Raw genomic sequence first — 19,510 nt, 5'->3', positions numbered from 1 at the left:
AGCAGTGAAATGTAGTTTCTCTTCTTCCCCTCAAGCCTTTCAAGTTGAAATGTGTTTGGGCTATGACCCGTTTTGATTTTGATGAGGACTCCTGATGTAATTTAAGAACAGCACCCAGGAGATGACTGCTCACGCTGAGGTCTCTTTCCAGTGGCAAGAAGTAAATCCATTCAGAGCTCCCCCTAGCCCACTGTGCTAACACATCACCCTGCTCCTCTCTTCCTGCCAGTGTGGGCTCTTGCTTTTGCTCAGCTGCCCTCGCTTCCATTATTGCTTCTATGTATATGTCAAGCCACTTGATTCTTAGCATCACCCGGGAGAGCACCCATGCATGGGATGAGCATATCCTCATCCAGGATCCAGTCCTGATGCCTCTCTTCCTGGCCCCACAGGCTTCCCTGTCTGTGCACATGGAGAGGAGCGGGGGTCAGGGTCCTCCTGGGCAGGGCAACCATGCCTGAGGAAGGCTGCCCTTCCCTCGCACTGCGCTCATCAGCTGATGGTGTCTGCCTGGCTTGTGTAGAGAGTGGCCAGTCAGCAGCCAATCCTTAGTTCCTCATAGATGCTTAGAAGTTCTTTCTCAGCTCCTCCTGAATTTAGGTACTTTCTCAGGTCCCTTTGATAATTAAGAGTCATGTTGAAACAAGTTTTATTTTCTTTCTGAAAAAAAGTGCAAAGTCAGTCATATTATTGGGAGGCTACACAACCCAGGCTTGTCTGATACAGAAACCCACGCTTTAGTGTCTTACCATGCAGTACAACATAAAGTTGTGCAGGTGTAGTCCAGAAACTTCTGCTTAGGGAGTAATATCCTGGCTCTGGTGGTTCTGTTGAACTCTAGTGATGCGTGGAGTCATAGATGGATATAATACTCAGGTCGCAGGACTCATATCTCATCACAAGGAAATTTTTCTTGACAGAAAATGTTCAGGATTCAGAGAATAGGTCAATATGTTTGAATTCAGTTGAATTAAAAAAATGTCTCAACCCTTTAGCTGCACAAGTTTATTTTCTTTCATGGAAAGAGTTGAACAGTGTTTTTTATGTTTTTTTATGTCTGCTGTTCATTGGCTTTCGTCTCTGCAGGGGTTCCTGCCCCTCGCTGGTTAAGGGGTGTTGAAAATAAAGTCCCTTCTGTAGTGGGAGATGATAGAGCTTTAATTTTTCAGTGCTATAAAAATATTGCACCTTGCATTGGGGACCCAGTTTAACTCTACAGTTTTATTTTATTCCCCAAATTCCACTCACAGGAAAGAGACGACACCAGCAGATGATCAAGCCTGGACCTTAAACTTATGTATATAAATCAGATATTTTTTAAAAATTATTTTAATAGGAGGTAAATATGAACACATCTGTATATTTTACAAATATAGATATACTAGCATTCATAGTTCAGGTTTAAGAGTAAGTAGATTTCATTAATATTAGATTTAGGACAACAGCATATTTTAAATAGCTGAGGATTTAACTATGTGAGGATTAATATTTAAATACTGAAGAATTTGGCATTAGACATTGTTAAGATGAAACGAGTTAGCAGCAGTTTCTTTCACTTTGTTGATGTTTATGGAGCCCTTCCTATGGTGAGCACCGTATACAGTGGTATAGAACACAGATGGTAAGTCACTTTCTGGAACTTCCCTGGTGTTCCAGTGGTTCCATACTCACTGCAGGGGCCATGGTCAGGGAACTAAGATCCCGCATGCCGTGCATGGCGGCCAAAAAAAAAAGTAAGAAAAAAAAGGTGCCATCACTTCTGCCGGGCTGCTCAGAGCTAGAGAGCAGGTGCCCCCCACGGGGCCTGGCACTCCCTCAGTCTTCCCTGTATCTCATCTGCCTGCACTGTGCCTGGCGCAGGGTAGGTTCCTAAACGTTTTCATGTTTCATGGACAGATACAAAATAACTGCTAGTACAGTATGATGTGTATTAATTAAAAACAAGTACAGAAGTAAACTAGGAGGAACAAGACCTAGGATAAACAGCTTTTGCTAATGTGTTTGTAAACAGACCCATTTGTGCTATGTTGCATGCTGACCTCTGTATTGTGTCTTTTAATCCACTTTTTGCCTGTCCTTTGGTCTGCTCTCATAACCCAGGATCCAGATCTGCTAATCCTGCTGGTGGTAAGACATCTCTCTTCTTGCTGTTTTGTTTGTTTGTTTGTTTTTTGCATTTTCCCTCACCCCATGTGCCTCGCACAATATTAATTTCTCTCTTTATTATGAGCTTAATCTTTCTCCATTTTTTCTGTATGTTCAAATTCTAGAGTTTGAAATGGGTTTCTTTTCTCCTTTTATACAGCCTAATAGTTTGTGTGCTCCAATTTTATGGGCAAAATTAATAAATCCTAAAATAGGTTCTTCATGATAATGTATATTGATAATTTTTATAATGAATTTCACTTAAATTGTAGTTAAGTCATTAAAAAGTACTAATTTTTGTAAGTGGTCATCTTGGTGTTTCATTTGAATTATGGAGGGGCGTGTGTGTGTAATTTCCAGGTAAGTTTTATTTCAAAGGTTTTTACTCTCTGGATCATTCTATTCTTCTGCATAATAATGTGTGCTTGATATTTGTGGATTTTGTTGCCTTCTGTACTTAAGGGGATGATCTACCTAAGCTAATGACTGCCATTTGGGTATATTGGTCTGATCCTTAAAGATTTGCTGTTTGCTTTAAGAAAGAATTTTGTTTTACAAGAAATGGTTGTATAAGTATCTAGTCACTTAGCCATTTTTAAAAATTGCTAACTATGTATTATGGGTTGTGTTTTCTTGGTTTTCGTTTGTTAACTTTTATTGGAGTATAGTTGATTTACAACGTTGTGCTAGTTTCAGATGTACAGAAAGGGGAATCTGTTATATGCATGCATGTATCTACTTTTACGTTTAGAATCTTTTCCCATATAGGTCATTACAGAGTACTGAGTAGAGTTCCCTGTGCTAGGACAGTAGGTCCTAAATTAGTTGTCTGTTTTATGTATAGTAGTGTGTGCCTGTCAATCCCGACCTCTCCAAGGTTATCCCTCCTGCTGCCGCCTTCCCCATGTTTTTGATTTCCCATTTTACTGCATACACATCACAGAATGTATTCTGCAGAATTTCTACCTTTGTAGGGTTTTTGAGCCTTCCTTTGAGACTCAGTACATAGTTTTTATGGAAATGTACAAGCGAATGTCCATCTGTTTGTTGGACTGTACGTTTGTATGTATGGAGAGGTATGTGTATGCATGTCTGTATGGTTTTGACTGCTCTGTCATTTTATGACTATATGTTAATCTTTTATTGATATTAGTCTTTCTGAGAGGTATGTAAGTAATTATGGTCTTTTCAGTTTCTCTCTGTATTTTTATCATTTTATATCTCAGGGCTGTGTTACTTGTAGCATAAAGTTTCATGATTATTATATCTTTAAGGATAATTATTTTCTTTTTGAAGTTCAGTGTTTTATTCTATTTTGTTGTTTTATGTATGTTGTCTCTTATAAGCAACATGCAGTTGAATTTCATTTCAGTTTTTTTTAAACCAACCCAGGAATCTCTGTCTTTTAATAGATAAATGTAATCAGGTTACATTTCGGCCCCCTTTTCCATTTGTTACATTAATGGAGTCTTAGATCCGTTTTCCTCCATTAATGTTTAAGAAATTTTTGTTATATTTCTATTCTTTCAGCCATTTTTAACATATCCACTCCTTTAGGAAGCAAAACAATTATTTAATAAACACCTTTGTGATTATTGGTAGAAATTTGTTGTAGAATGGGGAGACTCTTTGTTCTGAACCTGAGCTTGTTCTTTTGAATCAGAAATTTGGCAGTCGTTTTTGTAGAATTCCATCATTCGTTCTTCTGTGTAAATATTTATGATAATTTGATGTTCTTTTATGCTCCTTCATTTTTAAAAAATATTAATTATATTATCAACTAGAAAACTATTTTTACCCAAAATTCTCTTGGTATTTGATCGAAACTACTGTGTAAAGTGACTTCTGAAATTACTTTAATGTGTTTCTTGATTTACGTTCATTATTCAATTTTGTTTTGGTTTACTTTTAGCTGGCAGCCGATCCAGTTCCCCAGGGAAATTGTTGGGAAGTGGTTATAGTGGCCTTGCTGGGGGTTCCTCAAGAGGCCCACCTGTGACACCCTCTTCAGAAAAACGAAGCAAGATTCCCAGGAGTCAGGGATGTAGTCGAGAAACAAGTCCAAACCGCATAGGATTAGGTAAGAATTCTCAAAGGTCTTGAAACACCATTCCCAACCTGGTCGTAAGTTTCCTGTAGGAAATAGCTATTTTTGAACTGAGGATATCATTTTGTCTGTGTTAAAAAGACATTTCAGTGTGTGCTTTTTACAGAATGCAGCATGTTTAGTTTTCATTTATGACTAAAAAATATGTGGGGTTTACTTACAAAGTCATGGGAAAGAATCACACCGTTTTAAGCTTTTATGTTTGAGAATCATTTTGTAAAACCTTAAAATTGGGAGAATGGGCAGGATTTTTTCTTCCCAGTTAGGAGCAGTGCTGCTTTTTCTTTCACTGAATAGCACTATGTAGCCATTAATCTGTGTAAATTTTCAAAAGCAATTTGTAGGGTCCACCTCCGGAGAAGGGCATGGCAACCCACTCCAGTATCCTTGCCTGGAGAATCCCGTGGACAGAGGAGCCTAGCAGGCTGCAGTCCACTGGGTCGCAGGGAATTGGTCACAACTGAAGTGACTGGACATGCACGCATGCAGGGCACACATTTATTTTGATTTTAATCTTCTGTAACCTAACTAGTGAAACTTACCGTCAAAGAATATGTGTAGTTACTTTTGCCATAATATTGTTCAAACATAAACGTCAAAAAGAGGAAAACTCTTTTGTGTTGGAGTATTTAGTTTCTTTGTAATAGTGTGTAGAATAGGGTGTGTATGAATGACTCTCAGCAGCTCAACAGCCTCTTACTCTATTAACAGCTAACTTGTATGCTACCTTCGTAATAAAAAAGTTAGAAGTCTTTCATAACGTTTTGTGGAAAATCTGTGTTCAGACTCATATTTTCACCTCCTTTCTAAGAGTGAAAACCTACTAGTGTAAAATCAGAGCACTGTATTCGTTAGTCCTGTTGGCTTATCTGTCTCCTTTATTCATTTATCTTATCCACAACTTTTACATGAATATTTACTATGATATATTGGGAACATTATGAGACCTTTTAATTAGAAGAGAAATGTAGTAGATTCAGCTTGTGACTTCAAAGAACTTGTGGTCTTAGAGGCAAAAATGTGAGACCATTTGACAGATATTCTGGCGGGTGCTCTGGGCCATAGAACATAGAACAAGGGTCCTAGGGCCCTTGTCTGCCCCACTCCTCCCAGATTTCCTTCCAAGGCAGGCTTCCCAGAGAAAGCTGTGTTTCGATGAGGTATAAGGTGGTGATAGGTATGGCGGGGAGATGCTGAGAATGGTATCCTCGGGTAGAGAGGAGCCTATGCAGAAGCGGTCAGACGAGAGGGAGCATAGTGTACCCTGGGACCTCTGGTGGGTCCTCTGACGGTAGCTGAGGAAGTTTGACAGGGTAGGTGGGAGATGGGGGCAGGACAACTGGTAGGGTCCAGCTCACAAATGTCCTTGAGGGCTGCCTGAGCTTCAGGAAGGCAGGAGCAGTTATTTATAAAGTAGCATCAATAGGATTTGGTTTAACCAACATTTCTGAAACAAATAAGAAATGTGATCAAGCCGTGGTTTTGTTAAATCTATGCAATGCTGACTTTCTGTGGGCATTACATCGCATGGTCCTTGAGCTGAACAGCTATTTGGCTCTAGTAATGGGGCTACAACCAGAGAAAATACCATGACTGGAATTTCTAAATTTCAGATTTGTTGCTATAAAATAGGTGTATTTAGTTCTGGTTTTGCTTGGGAAATACATTTGATTTCAAATCTAGGTGTGAAATTTCAGCTGTCCTTTCTCCATGATTAATTTTTTAAGATTATAGAATGTTTCTTGGCAACCCAGAGATTTTACCTTTATATTTACTAAAGATGCCGTTTTTACTGCCTTCTTGAAATTGGGAAATAATCCAACCTTGATTATCTAACCTGACTCTAGGACCTGGTAGTCTGTGGTCTTCGCTGTGGATTGTACACTGTGTATTGTGGGTGGTTGAAAAGAGAGCATTTCATAAGCCTGTAAAAGAAGTCCTTTGGAACATCGTCCGTCACAAAGAACTAAATAGGAGCCTGTTGCCTTCCAGACAGTTCTGGTCTGAAACATTATTTTGAAGAAAGTTGTTTCCTTGGTGCTCATTAAGAGGATTAGTTCTGGGTGGAGTTTTGAGGTCATACATGCAATTCTGGTTAAAGAAGATATTTTAGGTAAATATTTGCACATTGTGAGAATATATATGCACAGATTATAAAAATATGTATAAGTAAAGTATATCTCCACTTCTTCCTCTGTTACTACTTAAAAATTCTATTTTATAGAGTGTCATATTAGCATATTTCTGAAATAGAGTGTATGCTTCTTCTCTCATTTAATATATACTGGGTATATGCTTTGTGTCTATAAACATTTGACTCATTATATAGCAACTTTAAATATAAATACTCCAAAAAAAGTTAGGAATATCTTTTAAGAATACTTTCTGTAATCCTCAAACCAGTTAATAGTTTTAATCATAGCTAAACTAGGCTTGGAATTTGCATTGAGAATTGATCCTAGTTGTCTGCAAATTATATTGATTCATCTATGCTTTTTTGTTTGAAATAATATTTTTTAACTAAATTTTCTTATATGTGATGAAAATGTCAGAAATCTTCTACTTTAGCATTTAGGGTTTCTTAAGCAAAATAGAATGTAATTCCTGTTGGTTAACTTAAGAGGCAAACCCTGCCATGTTTTTCCTTCTTGACGTCTATTACTTCATAAACTAATGAGATAGATGAGTGTATGTATAAATTGTTTTATTCTACTTATGATAAAGTCACATGAATAGCTGATATCTGTAGCAGTTACATTTTGGAAGTTTGCCTTTGGTTCCCTTCTTTGTCCAACTCATCTATTGAAAAGTCTATAAAACATTGGATCCTCTGCCCCAAGTGTTCCATGGATATATGTTTAAAGTGTTCTCAGACTTCCTGGTTAAATATATTTTGAAAAAATTAAAATTAATAGTCAGCTTTAGCTGTTAGATTAGACTACTGTGTGCAAGACCAGAACATGAAAATGTCTAGACTAGAGAGATGTTTCATGTCCTTCGTTTTGTTAGTTTTTGTTATTCTTCTGGTACTTCTGCTTTTGATAGGAGTTCTTATAGGATAGTACCTTGAAAGACAAGAGTCAGGGTTTCCCTTGAAACATTATAAAAATACAGTGTCACTCAAGAAATAAAAACTAGTCAGATGGTTTTTTCCAGGCTTCTCAGCATTCCTTGTAAGCACAGGACTTGACTCCGTAAGAATGGTGCTTTTAGAAAGTCCAGGCAGCACATGTGTTTTTATTGTCTCTTCCCCTCTGTCACCCCTTTGCCATAACAGATTCTTATGTAGAATGTTCAGTGTGGGCACTCAAAGAAAAGACAAGAGTGATGCAGAATATTGTGTTTTAGCTTTGACCACCTAATTAATTATAGCCTGAAAAACTTTTATATACTTATTTTAAATCCTCCTTGTAGATTAGTCTTTGGAAATGGTTTACAAGTGGAATTTTCTTCCTCTTGTGTTTAATTATCCAATATTTGAACTGTTGGTTTCATCACTAAGTGTACTTTAATGAAGCTTGGCACAAAATCATGAACAGAATTGTAAGCAGCGTTCTTTTTTTGCATACTACTATTGCCATATGTTAAAGGAGCCAGTCAGCACAAATGGGTGAAAGACCCTTCTCTGGGTCAAACACCAGGACAGAAAACCTTGTTAGGAATTGTGGTTGCTGTTATTTCAGATCATGTCTGCTTATTCCTTCTCATGCTCTTCACTGTCTTCACAAAGCAAGCTCAGCCCGCAGGGAGAGCAGAAATACCCCGTTGCTATAGTATACATGTTAAGGGTGTGAGAGCTGTGTAAAAATTCAGATGTGATCAGGCGAAAACTAGAAGAAAATGATTAATTGAGCATGCACATATGTGAAAAACCATCAGAACTGCTCTTCCTACTTTTTGATTGTGTTGGAGTAGGCAGTGGAGTAGGGCTACAGTTTCACATATGCCTTTCAGCAAGGAATGCAGAAGTACCTACATTATGTTCACGGTACCCTTTTCATTTAAATGGTGGGGAATCTTTCTCTCTCTCACCTTCCTAAGCAGAGGTGGAGGCCCAGAGAGGCTGAGTAGCTGGATCATTGAGTTAGCATGGAGCTGGAGGGGGCATTTATGCATTGGAAGTGGGATTGGTCCTCTAAGGATAAGCAATATGTCTTGCAGGTTTTAAGCAACTTGTCATTTATCGAAGGGGTCAGTAGATACTCTCTAGTTTTTTAAGGTGCTAAATTAAACATTTAGCACCTGTTGCCTTGGCTGTTATTGTAGAAGTTGTTCAGAATGTTATCAGAAATTGCTGATTCAGTCATTAGTGCTGCTTTGAGTGAAAACCCAGGGCTTCCACATCACTATAGCAAAATAAAGACAAGTTTAGGAATTCCTGAAAGTGAAAGTGTTAGTACTCAGTTGTGTCTGACTCTTTGTGACCCCATGGACTGTAGCCCTGCAGGCTCCTCTGTCCATGGAATTCTCCAGGCAAGAATACTAGAGTGGGTTGCCATTTCCTCTCCAGGGGATCTTCCCGACCCAGGGATTGAACCTGGGTCTCCCGCATTGTGGGCAGACTCTTTACCCACTAAGCCACCGAGGAAGACTGGTGAATCCCAAACGAAGCCCTGTTTTGACTGACAGCTCAGCTTGCATCCTGCACTTGACCTTGCCTTGCTCACCAGCACAGGCCCAAGCTTTTGGACATCACTTAGGTACCTTTAGGGTCTAATTCACCTCTGGCACTGAGTAGAGACCACAATAGGAAGTTGGTTTGGCTTTTCACTTCCACATTCTTCCAAGTCAGGCAGTTTTATGACTGGTGTGTAAGACATTCTTGTTATAGTTTGGCCATAAATCTACCTTTTCTCTAAAGTCATAGACTATGCTCATTGTAATGTAGTAAACATGGCTATTTTCACATCAGTGAATCAAGGTTATTTTTTTCTTGTGTTTCTGACAAAGTCATTTCTGTCTAGTCCAGAATTAGTAGTTCCTCTCAAGACGGAAGTGTCTATTGTTCCCATCAGCTGTCATGGAAGTGGCTACACGCTTTCAGTTTGCAGAGTCGTTTCTGAGTATTTTTCCAGTACTGCGTTCCTGTTTTCTCAAAGTGAATTGAAAAATAAGGGCACCATGATCTTTTCTGAGATTTATGGCCAAGTTATATTAGCCTTTAGGCTTCATAGGATTCTGTCTTGTCAGCATCCTATGACATGAGAAGGTAATTAGTTCTGTTCAAGCCAGTGGCTGATCTTCAGCATGAGTATTGAAGGTATCAGGCCACTTGCTGTAGACTTAGGTGTGAGGCTGGGTGAGTGGAGGCACTTGGGGAGGGATGACAGGCAGATCTTTCTGGCTTCCCATAGAAAAAGCAGGAATTAATGTCAAGGCTACTGAATAAAGGTTATTGGACCCAATTCTTTATGTTTGTTGGTTTAGTAATTATGTTTGCAGCATCTACACACTGGTTTGAAGTAGGCAGGTTTTGTAGCTGGGTCAGTCCTTGTGACTTCTGTTTGTAAAGACGGCCAGGCTGGGAGCAGTGAACCCTCTTAATTAGGTAAGTTCATGAAGCTCAGTGACCAGAGCCTTTATTCTGGTTTTTAATCCAAATTAAATTGTCTTTCTAAGGACCCATTGCATATGAAAACGACTATGGCCTTTTATTATCCTCTTGTGGAGAAGTTAAAGCCATAAAAACTGATCATCTCTGGAAGACTTTTTGACGTTGTGTTTTCTGATACCAGTTTGCTCTTTGGAGAGCTTTCTTTGCCTTTCTCACCTTTAGGTGCTCTTTCACCTTCCTGCTGCAGTTCACAGTTTTGTGAGGCAGTGAGCAAGTTGAGTTTTGCCTATACCCCTCCTATTGTTGTCAGTGAGGCCCAAGCAGGGCCGGACATGGGCCATGTCGTGATCGTGCAAACGGAATGTGACTGACCGTGTGTGAGTTTCTCTGTCTTCATTAAACTTGTTCCCCTTCTCTGAAACCCCTCATGCTGCACGCTAGCACGGAGCAGCCGTATCCCTCGACCCAGCACGAGTCAGGGGTGCAGCCGCGATGCCAGCCGTGAGAGCAGCCGGGATACGAGCCCTGCTCGGGGCTTCGCGCCGCTCGGTGAGTACCCGCCGGCCGGGCACCCCGAGCGCCCCACCCCGCCAGGCCCAACCACCAGCCTCTGTCCCTCCACCACCGTCCCATGAGCCTCTGCTCTCCATCCTCTTCCTGAGCCACCCTTCCTTGTATCCCTCTGCATGCTCAGATTTTGGCTTTCCCAGTTTTTATTTATCAGAGGGAAAAAGCACCACCTCACTCTGTACTGTTGTCACTTGGGACCGCTGGCTTCTGGGTAAGCCCCCCTGTGAGGTCATTGCCAGTGTGAGGTGAAGCTCAGCCAGAGATCACTGTGCTTCAGACTTGAGTGAATTCAGGGCGTATCCGCAGTCGTTGAATTTCTACAACTTGTTTTTCATCTTACAAGGGATCAGTCCATGTGTGAGTCACTTCAAAGAAGGACAAAAAGTAAAATGATAACATTTAGAAAGGTAAACGTGTTCACTTTGGGGGTAGGAACGTTAATCAGAAAAGCAGCATGAATATCAGCTGTCCTTCTGTTGAATGAGTCCTTTCAAAACTTTCTTTAGAGCAGTCTACAAATTGCTTTTGGATAAACTGACAAGGTGTATGTATAGCACACCTCAGTGTTCACTGTTAATTATTAAGAAATTGTCCTTTTTCCTGGGCTCCACAGGCTCTTTAACGTTTGTGACCCACTGCCACCTGAGGACAAAAAAAAAAAAATCACATTATTTGCTGGCCATGGTACGTTATAAGTACTTACTTCTGATCACCAGTTGGGTGCCAGTTGGAGCTGTCTGACACACCCCCATTCAGTTTTTCTTATAGCCAGAATTTGTATTTTAACAATTTCTAGTATTCAGGAAAAACAAGATAAAAAGAGAAACATGTATCCTTTATAGATATTGAATTTACTTTTTCTATTTAGTTTTAATAACCCTGCCTTTCTCCAAAATGGACATATACCTTTTCACTTTGCACTGTCAACACATATTTTCACAGAAAAGAAATGTTTGTGTTCTTCAGTGGTTGTGTTCTAGTCGTCTGGCATATTTCGTGCTGTGCGTTGTCTAGTTTGTCATGATAAGCATGGCAGGTAAGGTAGAAATCATCTTAACAATGCTTGGGCCTAGGAGCTGTGAGCTTCAACAGTCTGTTATTTTGACTCTAAGTATGAGGCAGGTCTTTCAAATATAAAAATGTCACTGTGGAAGATGGATGGTGGAGCAGAAGCATTAGGTCTTAATATTTTCCCCTGTCTCCTTCTAATACCATACGCTTCTTCCCCGGATCTTTTTTTTCCCCCAAATCAAAAATTAAAATCTAAATCTATTTCTTCGTGAACACTGTCCTTCGTGGAGTTCTCAGAAAGAGCAGGAAAACAGATGCAGGGCCCTCTAGACAGTCCACCAGACTTGGTGAGGAGATACCTGTGTGAGTGTCCTACTTGCTGAGCACAAGGGCCTGAGAGGGGCACAAATTACCTGGAACCTCCCAGCTCTTGCACAGCAGTCTGAAGTGTTAGATCAGAATCCTCAAAAAAATCAGAGGCAACAATGATGATTTTTTTCTGTAAGAGCTGGTTATTTTTCCTTTCAAATTATGGCTGTGTATGCGTCCTTGTTCATGATTTGGCCTTCCAACTAACTTAGACTTGAACACTGCAGTCTGTTCATTGGTCATTTTGTCTCTTAGAGGCAGTCCAGTGTTTTTATTTCACTCAGACATTGCAGTGTTTGTTACTGCCCATGGGAACAGCCTTTGTGACCCTGGCATGTGCTCTGTGGCCCAGGCGAGATGTGCTGGGCTCTTGAGGTCCTCGCTCAACTGAGGGCCCAGCTCCTAGTTTCCACTCAGGACAGCCCGGGTTGTGATCTGTGTCACTGCTGCTGCCACAGCTGGAGATGTGGCTGCGGGTGCTTCTCTTTCGGATAATCTCTAGCCACCAGCATGGTCTTCTGTGTGGTCAGGGCAGGAGTTAACATCCTTTCAGCTCAAGTTTTAGACCAGGCCTTTTTTGGAGCTGGGGAGTTTAAATCTGTTTATAAAATTTCTGTCCAGCTCAGAACAGCAGCAGTGCTTATATGTCCCTGCACCATTCTGAGCAGTCAGTGGGCACATAACCCTTGTGGGTCCTGTTCAGCCTCTGGGACAGGTATCATCGCCCCTCTTTTACAAATGACACAACCGAGACTGGGAGAAGAGTCCACCTTCCCCAGATCACACAGTTCTGACTTCAGAGCTTGGCTGTTCCTCCACCTCATCTGAGGCGTCTTTCTCTTGTTCCTCCAAAGTGAGCTGAATGCTTTCTGAGGCCTCCCCAGGCCCAGGTATGGAGAAAGCACCCTGCTTGGCCGTGTTTCCAGGCTTGACCAGAATGCCTGAGAATTCATGTGCAAACCCCAGAGATTGCTGCCTCTTAGAGAACCTCCTGTGCCCTTTAGAGGGTGTGATGTTTCCTTCTCATTCTCATTCACTGTAATATTCATTTTGTACCCCCTTTATAAATTAGTGAGATTTTGTATTAGTGCCCCTTTGAATCAACTTACATAGCCAACCTTCACTTTTTAAAAGAAAAGGAACAGAAGTAACTGTTTTGGTGACTGCACATCAGGTTTGAGTTTGTAGGGTGGTTTTTCTCTTGTAGTTTTTGGCTGTGCTGGGTCTTTGTGGCTGTGCAGGCTGGTTACTCTCTAGTTGTGGTGCACGGGCTTCTCATTGCAGTGGCTTCTGTTGTTGCAGAGCATGAGCTCTGGAGTGTAGTAGGCTCAGTAGTTACTGCACGTGGGCCCCTGTGGCATGTGAAGTCTTCCTGGACCGGGGATCAAACCTGTGTCACCTGCATTGGAGGTGAATTCTTAACCACTGGACCATTAGGACATCCTGTATTTTTCTTAAAAACTTGTTTTGGACCATTTATATATTTTAATATAATAAATATATTAATATATATTTAAATGGTTACGGTAACAACTTTTGGGAAGATTAAGAGCTCTAGGACTCTGCTGTCAATGAGGCTTTTACGTAAGTGGGTCCACTTGGATTCCATTGTGGGATGTTCACTTGAGCACGTGGCAAAGAACTCATTACATGACATATTTGCATAGAATATTCTGTTGAAACAGAACCAAAGGACAGCTTCATAAGAAACCTTCAGATCAGGTGTTGCTTAAACACTGTTTCCAGTTTAAACCATCAGGATATGATACCATTGTGCTTGCTTAAGAAATGAGTCATTTGTTTCAGTCTTACACAATATTTTGTCAGTTTCCTTATTTAAGGAAAGTGATTATTTTGTAATATCTGTTCTAGAGCTTGCTGACTTATTTTTGTGCATCTTGAGAAATTAGGGATTTTCTTTTTCTTATGCATGTGATAAAAATTTATCCTCACTGACCAGGTGACCTTTGCTGTTTAGTATCTCTTATCCTGCAGATATGCGTGTTTCATAAAGTGACATGAGCTTAAATAAATAGTTACATTGAAGAGTTTGAGGCTTTACCATTCCATGAGTAACTGTGTGTTAGCATTTGAGGTTTCTGGGCTCTGGTTATGCAGGTGGAAGGCAGCACAGCTTAATGTCACTCTGGGAAACCTGTGAACTTCCTGTATTGCAGTCACTGTGTTCTTTCTGAGTAATGATTAGAAGCATGTTACTTTTTTTTCCCCCCTGAGGTAAGAAAAAGCCTTATGTTGTGTGGTATTCCAGTCAATAAATTCAGGTTTGGACCCAAGCCTGTATTTCATAATTATTTCTAAAAGTCGTTCCCTGCACACGAGTCTGGAGTTTGGTATATATTTTCTCAGATTGATGTATTGATGTGATTATTATGAGTACTTGCTAGTAAAATAATACTTAACATCTAAGTGTAGAGTTTATGCTTGACTATTGCTGTGACCACCAACACTGTGCTTCTGTTGCTACCACGGTTTATTCTGTGCCTGGCACTGTTTCAAGTGTTTGATGTATAAGCGCTCTTAATTCTCTTAACTCCCAAGAGGAGGGTACCACTGTTAGCCCCATTTTACAGGTGAGAACTAAGACACAGAGAGGTGTAGTACTTTGCCCGAGGCCCATACAACTAGTTGTGATCTGACTGGGACCTTGCCCTCTCCCACCCTCCATGTGTCACAGAGCTGGTGCTCACAACCAGAGTCCTGAGCTGCCTCTCCAAGAAAGGCTGTTAAACTTACTGCAGCTAACTTTCCAACAGTTAAACAATGAGGTAATTAATAAATAGGATATTTGTGCAACAGAGCAACAAACATGTTGACTCGGGAAAATGGAATTATAGTTGTTGACCGCCCCCTTTTATAAATCAGTTTTTGTTCTGTGAAGCATAAAGTATTTTATTATTTTTTAATGATGTTTAGTTGATTTACAGGGCTGTGTTAATTACTGCTATCCAGCAGAGTGACTCAGTTATACATTTATATACATTCTTTTGTTCATATTCTTTTCCATGACGGTTTATTGAACCTAGTTCCCTATGCTGTACAGTAGGAGCTTGTTGTCTGTCCATTTTCTATATAAAAGCCCCCTTCCTGTGACTTCATGCTGTTTCTGCTGAGAGGACATTGTGAACTTCTCCGCTTCTGTATATGGTGCATGGTTGCGTGTGCATTGCATACCGACGAGAGGTGTAACCCATGCTGCTGCTGCCCCTCCGGTGTGGCCCCTGACGTCCTTCCTGTGCACAGTCCCCAGTGGCCTTAGTGGCTCCTGTCATGGATGTGCACCTGAGGTGTGGGCCGCTGGGTGCACAGGCTGGGGATCGGCGCTCGCTGTCCATTCATCTCCAACACCATCTCTTTTCATGAGGAAGCACGGCTGTGTGGGGAGCAGCCCTCGTGCCCTCCGGCCTGTGGCCGCTGCTGTCTGAGGTTCTCGTGTGTTAACCCTGTGGGTGTTGCCGTTCCTTTTACCTGCAGCCTCTCGACGTCATTCCAGGTCCACTAGTGCTCTCGCCACGGCTGACTCTGTGGGGCAGTCAGGTGAACACGTGTTCATGCATGCCTGTCTCACGCTCATTGCCACATGTGTTCCCATCTTTTTCGCTAGCAGTTGGCATGGATGCACCTCATATTTTTTCCCCCCTCAGTGTGCTTCTATTTTTTTAAGTTGTTGAATGTTTATGGTTCTGTTAATAGGCTATAGATGCTTTGTAGCTTGTTTGACAACATCATTTATCTAGTGTTCATATTTATGTTAAAACAGAAGGATGGGGAAGCACTTCCGCCCTTGCTTCCAGTCCCTCCTGCAGGAAAGCAGGAGCCCCAGATAGGTGTCCTGAGTGTCCCTAGGAGAATTGGGGTATGGAGCTCATCCAGCAGAGGCTTTCGTCTCTCAGTCTTTGCTCCCAGTAAAGTGGTGTCTATGAATGCTAGTTATTCCTGTGCAGTTTTCATTACTTAGAGGTACTATTTAGTGACCAGATGTTCAATTATAGCATACTCCATTTCACATGGATTGAAGGAAGTAGATTGCCCTGAAACTTTTATGGAAAAACAAGTCATTATGACGATAATCAAGTCAGGCCAAAGGTAGCCTTTGCAGCCTGCAGACCCGAAACACTGCCTCAGCCCCGTTTTAACAATACCCAAATGCCCTGGTTGGCCATTAGGGCAGAAAGTAAGCAAACAGTAATGCTCAATCTGCCAGATTTAACTGGCATCATTTTGATAAACTAATAATCCCTCATGACTACAGTTTTATCAACCGAGTACGAGGCATCATCTCTTAAATCTGACTGTTGATGATGACAACTGTGACCAGTTTACTGAGTTAGTGTCTCTGTTTTTTTCTCTAAATGAACCACCTATGATTTTATTATGTGTTCTTTGATTAGGACATTCCCCTAAAGATTATGGGCCAGGCAGAGGGCACAGTATATGAATCCATCTCTTGGAAACTGAATGGTCCAGAGAGAACATAGAGCAGGTTTGGGTCTGGTGAAAACAAAAGGCTTATAAATTTTCTTCACTCCAAACATTTCCCCTTAAGATTTGAAATTCAATTATCTATGATAAATATCTGCAGTCACCATGTGTGGTGAAGCTATACACATCTGAGAAGCACAGAATAATTGCTTTGTTCTTACAGTTTTAATTTTGTGTCTGAAGAATCACTCTTATCCCTGGAGCAAGATTTGCTGGCATGAGATCTATTTTTTTTTTTAAGATTATGTTTTATTTAAGTTTATGCTGGGTAATTTCTAAATGGCTTATAACTGGATTACTTTCATTCTGTTACTCATAAATCCCTTACTATCTACCCTTTTTTAATGAAAAAAGAGAAAGACTTGAACAATGATCATTTATAAAACTGTGCATCATAAATCTCAAATTTCTAATTGTTTCATATTTGAACTGATCATTTATATTATATAGAGAGATATTATTGATTTTATATAGCATATCACCTTTTAAACATACACATAATGATGAAATTCAGTATAATCAACAACTGCATTAAAAAAGGGGATAGTATAACATGCAATTTTTGTTTCTCTATAAAAATTCATAATTGTGTAACTTTTGATTAGTAGTTAAATTTTTCCCCCATTCTGTGGCAGTGGAAGATATGTTTCAAAACTGACAATTTTTAAAAGCTAAATAAACTTTTAAAGTTCACCAGGTTGTAGGTGATGTCTTGTTTATCTATCCAAATTTTAAATATATCGTTTTATATGAAAGATCAATTATGTAAGACAGACTTTAGCTTTCTGTCTCTCTCCCCTCCACCAAATGCCTCCATTATTAGAAAATGGCAAATACAGATTTTCCTTGTCCAAACAGTGTCTTATTTGTTAAAGTGTTTTTAATCTTAACATTTTAAATAAGAATCATTTACTGGATTGCTTTGTCTTGAGCTGCCACAGCGGTGAGCAGCAGGGACTCACAAGGGCAGTGAGTTTCGAGTAATCTGTCCAAATAAAGCCCTGTCCTGAAGTGAAAAACCCTTCACCAGTGGATACCCTTACCAGTGTGATTTACACTGACTTTCTCCTGCCTTTAATCTCAGCCTTCATGAAGGAAGGCTGGACAGTTCATGTAAAGGGACTTCTAAAAGTTAGTCTTTTTGGATTCAGTGCTTTCACTGCCAGAGGCGCGGATTCCATCTCTGGTCAGGGAACTAAGATCCTGCAAGCCTCATGGAACAGCCAAAGAAAAAAGTCTTTATTGTCCATGATCGTTAATAAGCTTATAAATAGTTGTTTGAGCCACTAAAATTGGAAATTTTTTTGCATTTTGTCCATTTTGTTCACACATATAAAGATTATCATTTAAAAATCCTTTGAGGGACTTTGGAAAAATTTATATTATCTGAATGATTAATGTTTTGCTGTGAAGATACTAGCTTTTTGTGGTGAAGATTAAAAATTTTAATATATTGATTTTTAAATAACCTTTGGTGACACAGGCATTATGATGAACAGATGTCTAAAATTAATTGGCCTTAATAACAAACAGTAGTGACAGTAATGAAAATTTGCACAGATATCGGTGTAATACATTGGATTCAAATTTTATCTGTTTATTACATATTGCATTAGAACTCATTTATCAGACCATAGAGCTTTCTAATTAGTTTGACCAAATATCAGGGCTTCTTTTGCCGCTAGAGAGAATGCTAAATAGATGAAAAGGCTCAACTCATGGCCCAGTTCCCTTCTATTAGTTCCCTTCTCCAGGCCTATATCTCAGCACTTTTCCAAAATAATATATCATTAAAGAACCATTTCAATTGTCAGGATGCAGTCATATTAAATGTGAACATTGTAACCTCTGCCACTGGTAAACAAGTCAAGTGTAGTTGAAACTACAAGCCAACTGCAGTAAAAACTGGCCAGAGATTTTTCAGTGTTTCTGTCCAGTATGGGATGAGGCAAAGGCCATTGCAAAGAAATGAAAACATTTGAATGACATATATTTTTGCTTTTGTTTTTTGCCTAGACCGCTTTGGGCTCGGCCAGGCAGGGAGAATTCCTGGTTCTGTGAATGCCATGCGGGTTCTGAGCACCAGTACAGATCTGGAAGCTGCTGTCGCTGATGCTTTGGTAAGAGGCCCAATGTGTGTGGAGTCTCTTTGAATTACTGACCTACATTTTTCTCTGTCTTCACAGGAAGTAGCCTCCAAATCAGGTCACTAAGTCTTCTTTGATACTCTTTGAGATTGTGTAAATATTGGATAAATTTAGATTATTATTCCTTTCTTCTTAAACTTTTAACTCTGTACGTAAGTGAAAACTGGCCTTTTGAGCCACGTTAACGTCAAGAGTGTCTTCTCTGCTCTTCAGTAACATGGAGGTTGGATGACATCAGGCTTCTCTGATGTCATTGGGTTTCTTTTCCTTTTTTATCCATTTTTTTTCAGCATTTCCTTTTGGCCCCTTCTTTTGCTTCTGTTGCTTTCAGGGCTTTGATGGCATAGCCTAAGCACATCATTGTATAATAGTAGGTCTTTGTGGTTTGAAACTCTTGCATTTATTCCATTACTACCACTAGTTGTTCCGTATGATTTTATTTGTTTGAATGAGTCCTTAAGTCATTATTTACAGAAACTTTCCCAGATTTTAAGATGAACTCTTTGAGGATATGAAACACTAGTGGAGTATGTTTTTTCTTGCATTGTTATAATGTAATATTTTAAAAAGCAATATAAAGTGATTAGCGTTCCTTAAATTTATGCTTCTAGAAAAGAGTTCCTCAGTAGAATCAGCTTGTGGTCAATTTGCCTTATAAAGATGCATTTCAGCTGGTAGTAACACAGCCTCTTGTTTCTTCTGGTTTATGTGCTCAGCATTTAAAATAGACATGCTTTAAAGAACTGTCTGATCTCTGGTCTTACTTGTACTGTTTCAAGAGAAAAGCATTATAATACCCTGCTTTCAGACCCTGAGGTTTAAAATCCAGCCCTGTTTTCATTTGATCAAAACTTTATAGTGTGTGGCTTCAGGGATCCTACCTCTCATCCCTCCTGGCCCTCCCTCGTTTATTCCTGCTCAGCCAGGTTTCTCTGACAGACATCTGTGAGCAAGCAGTCTTCCAGTCTCCTAGTGTTTTCCTGACAAGGGCTGCCCCACCAGGTCTGTTCATCAGCCTTGGGTGTGGAAGGACTCTTCCTGGCGGGTACTGGAGTTCAGGATAATTGCTTTAAGTAGGACTTCAAGAGCCCCAAGTTGGAGAGTTTA

General features: G+C 40.1%; 1 protein-coding gene across 9 annotated transcripts in view; it reads left to right on the top strand.

Moving 5' to 3' along the window:
• The window catches only part of CLASP1 (cytoplasmic linker associated protein 1), a 272,797-nt gene that overhangs the window by 186,696 nt on the left and 66,591 nt on the right, over positions 1 to 19,510 (top strand). For 8 of the 9 annotated variants that reach the window (XM_069574461.1, XM_069574455.1, XM_069574459.1 and 5 more), the window contains 2 exons: positions 4,058 to 4,225; positions 18,273 to 18,376. In XM_069574461.1, the coding sequence (XP_069430562.1) occupies positions 4,058 to 4,225; positions 18,273 to 18,376 (272 nt within the window). Of the gene's footprint in view, positions 1 to 2,100; positions 2,128 to 4,057; positions 4,226 to 10,247; positions 10,356 to 18,272; positions 18,377 to 19,510 lie in introns of all 9 variants that reach the window. The other variant, XM_069574460.1, reaches the window with a different exon arrangement.

Source organism: Ovis canadensis, chromosome 2 (genome assembly GCF_042477335.2).
Source record: "Ovis canadensis isolate MfBH-ARS-UI-01 breed Bighorn chromosome 2, ARS-UI_OviCan_v2, whole genome shotgun sequence".
In the NCBI taxonomy this organism is placed as follows: Eukaryota; Metazoa; Chordata; class Mammalia; order Artiodactyla; family Bovidae; genus Ovis; species Ovis canadensis.
Note: the sequence above shows the minus strand (reverse complement) of the source record. Positions and strands in the feature narration are given on the sequence as shown.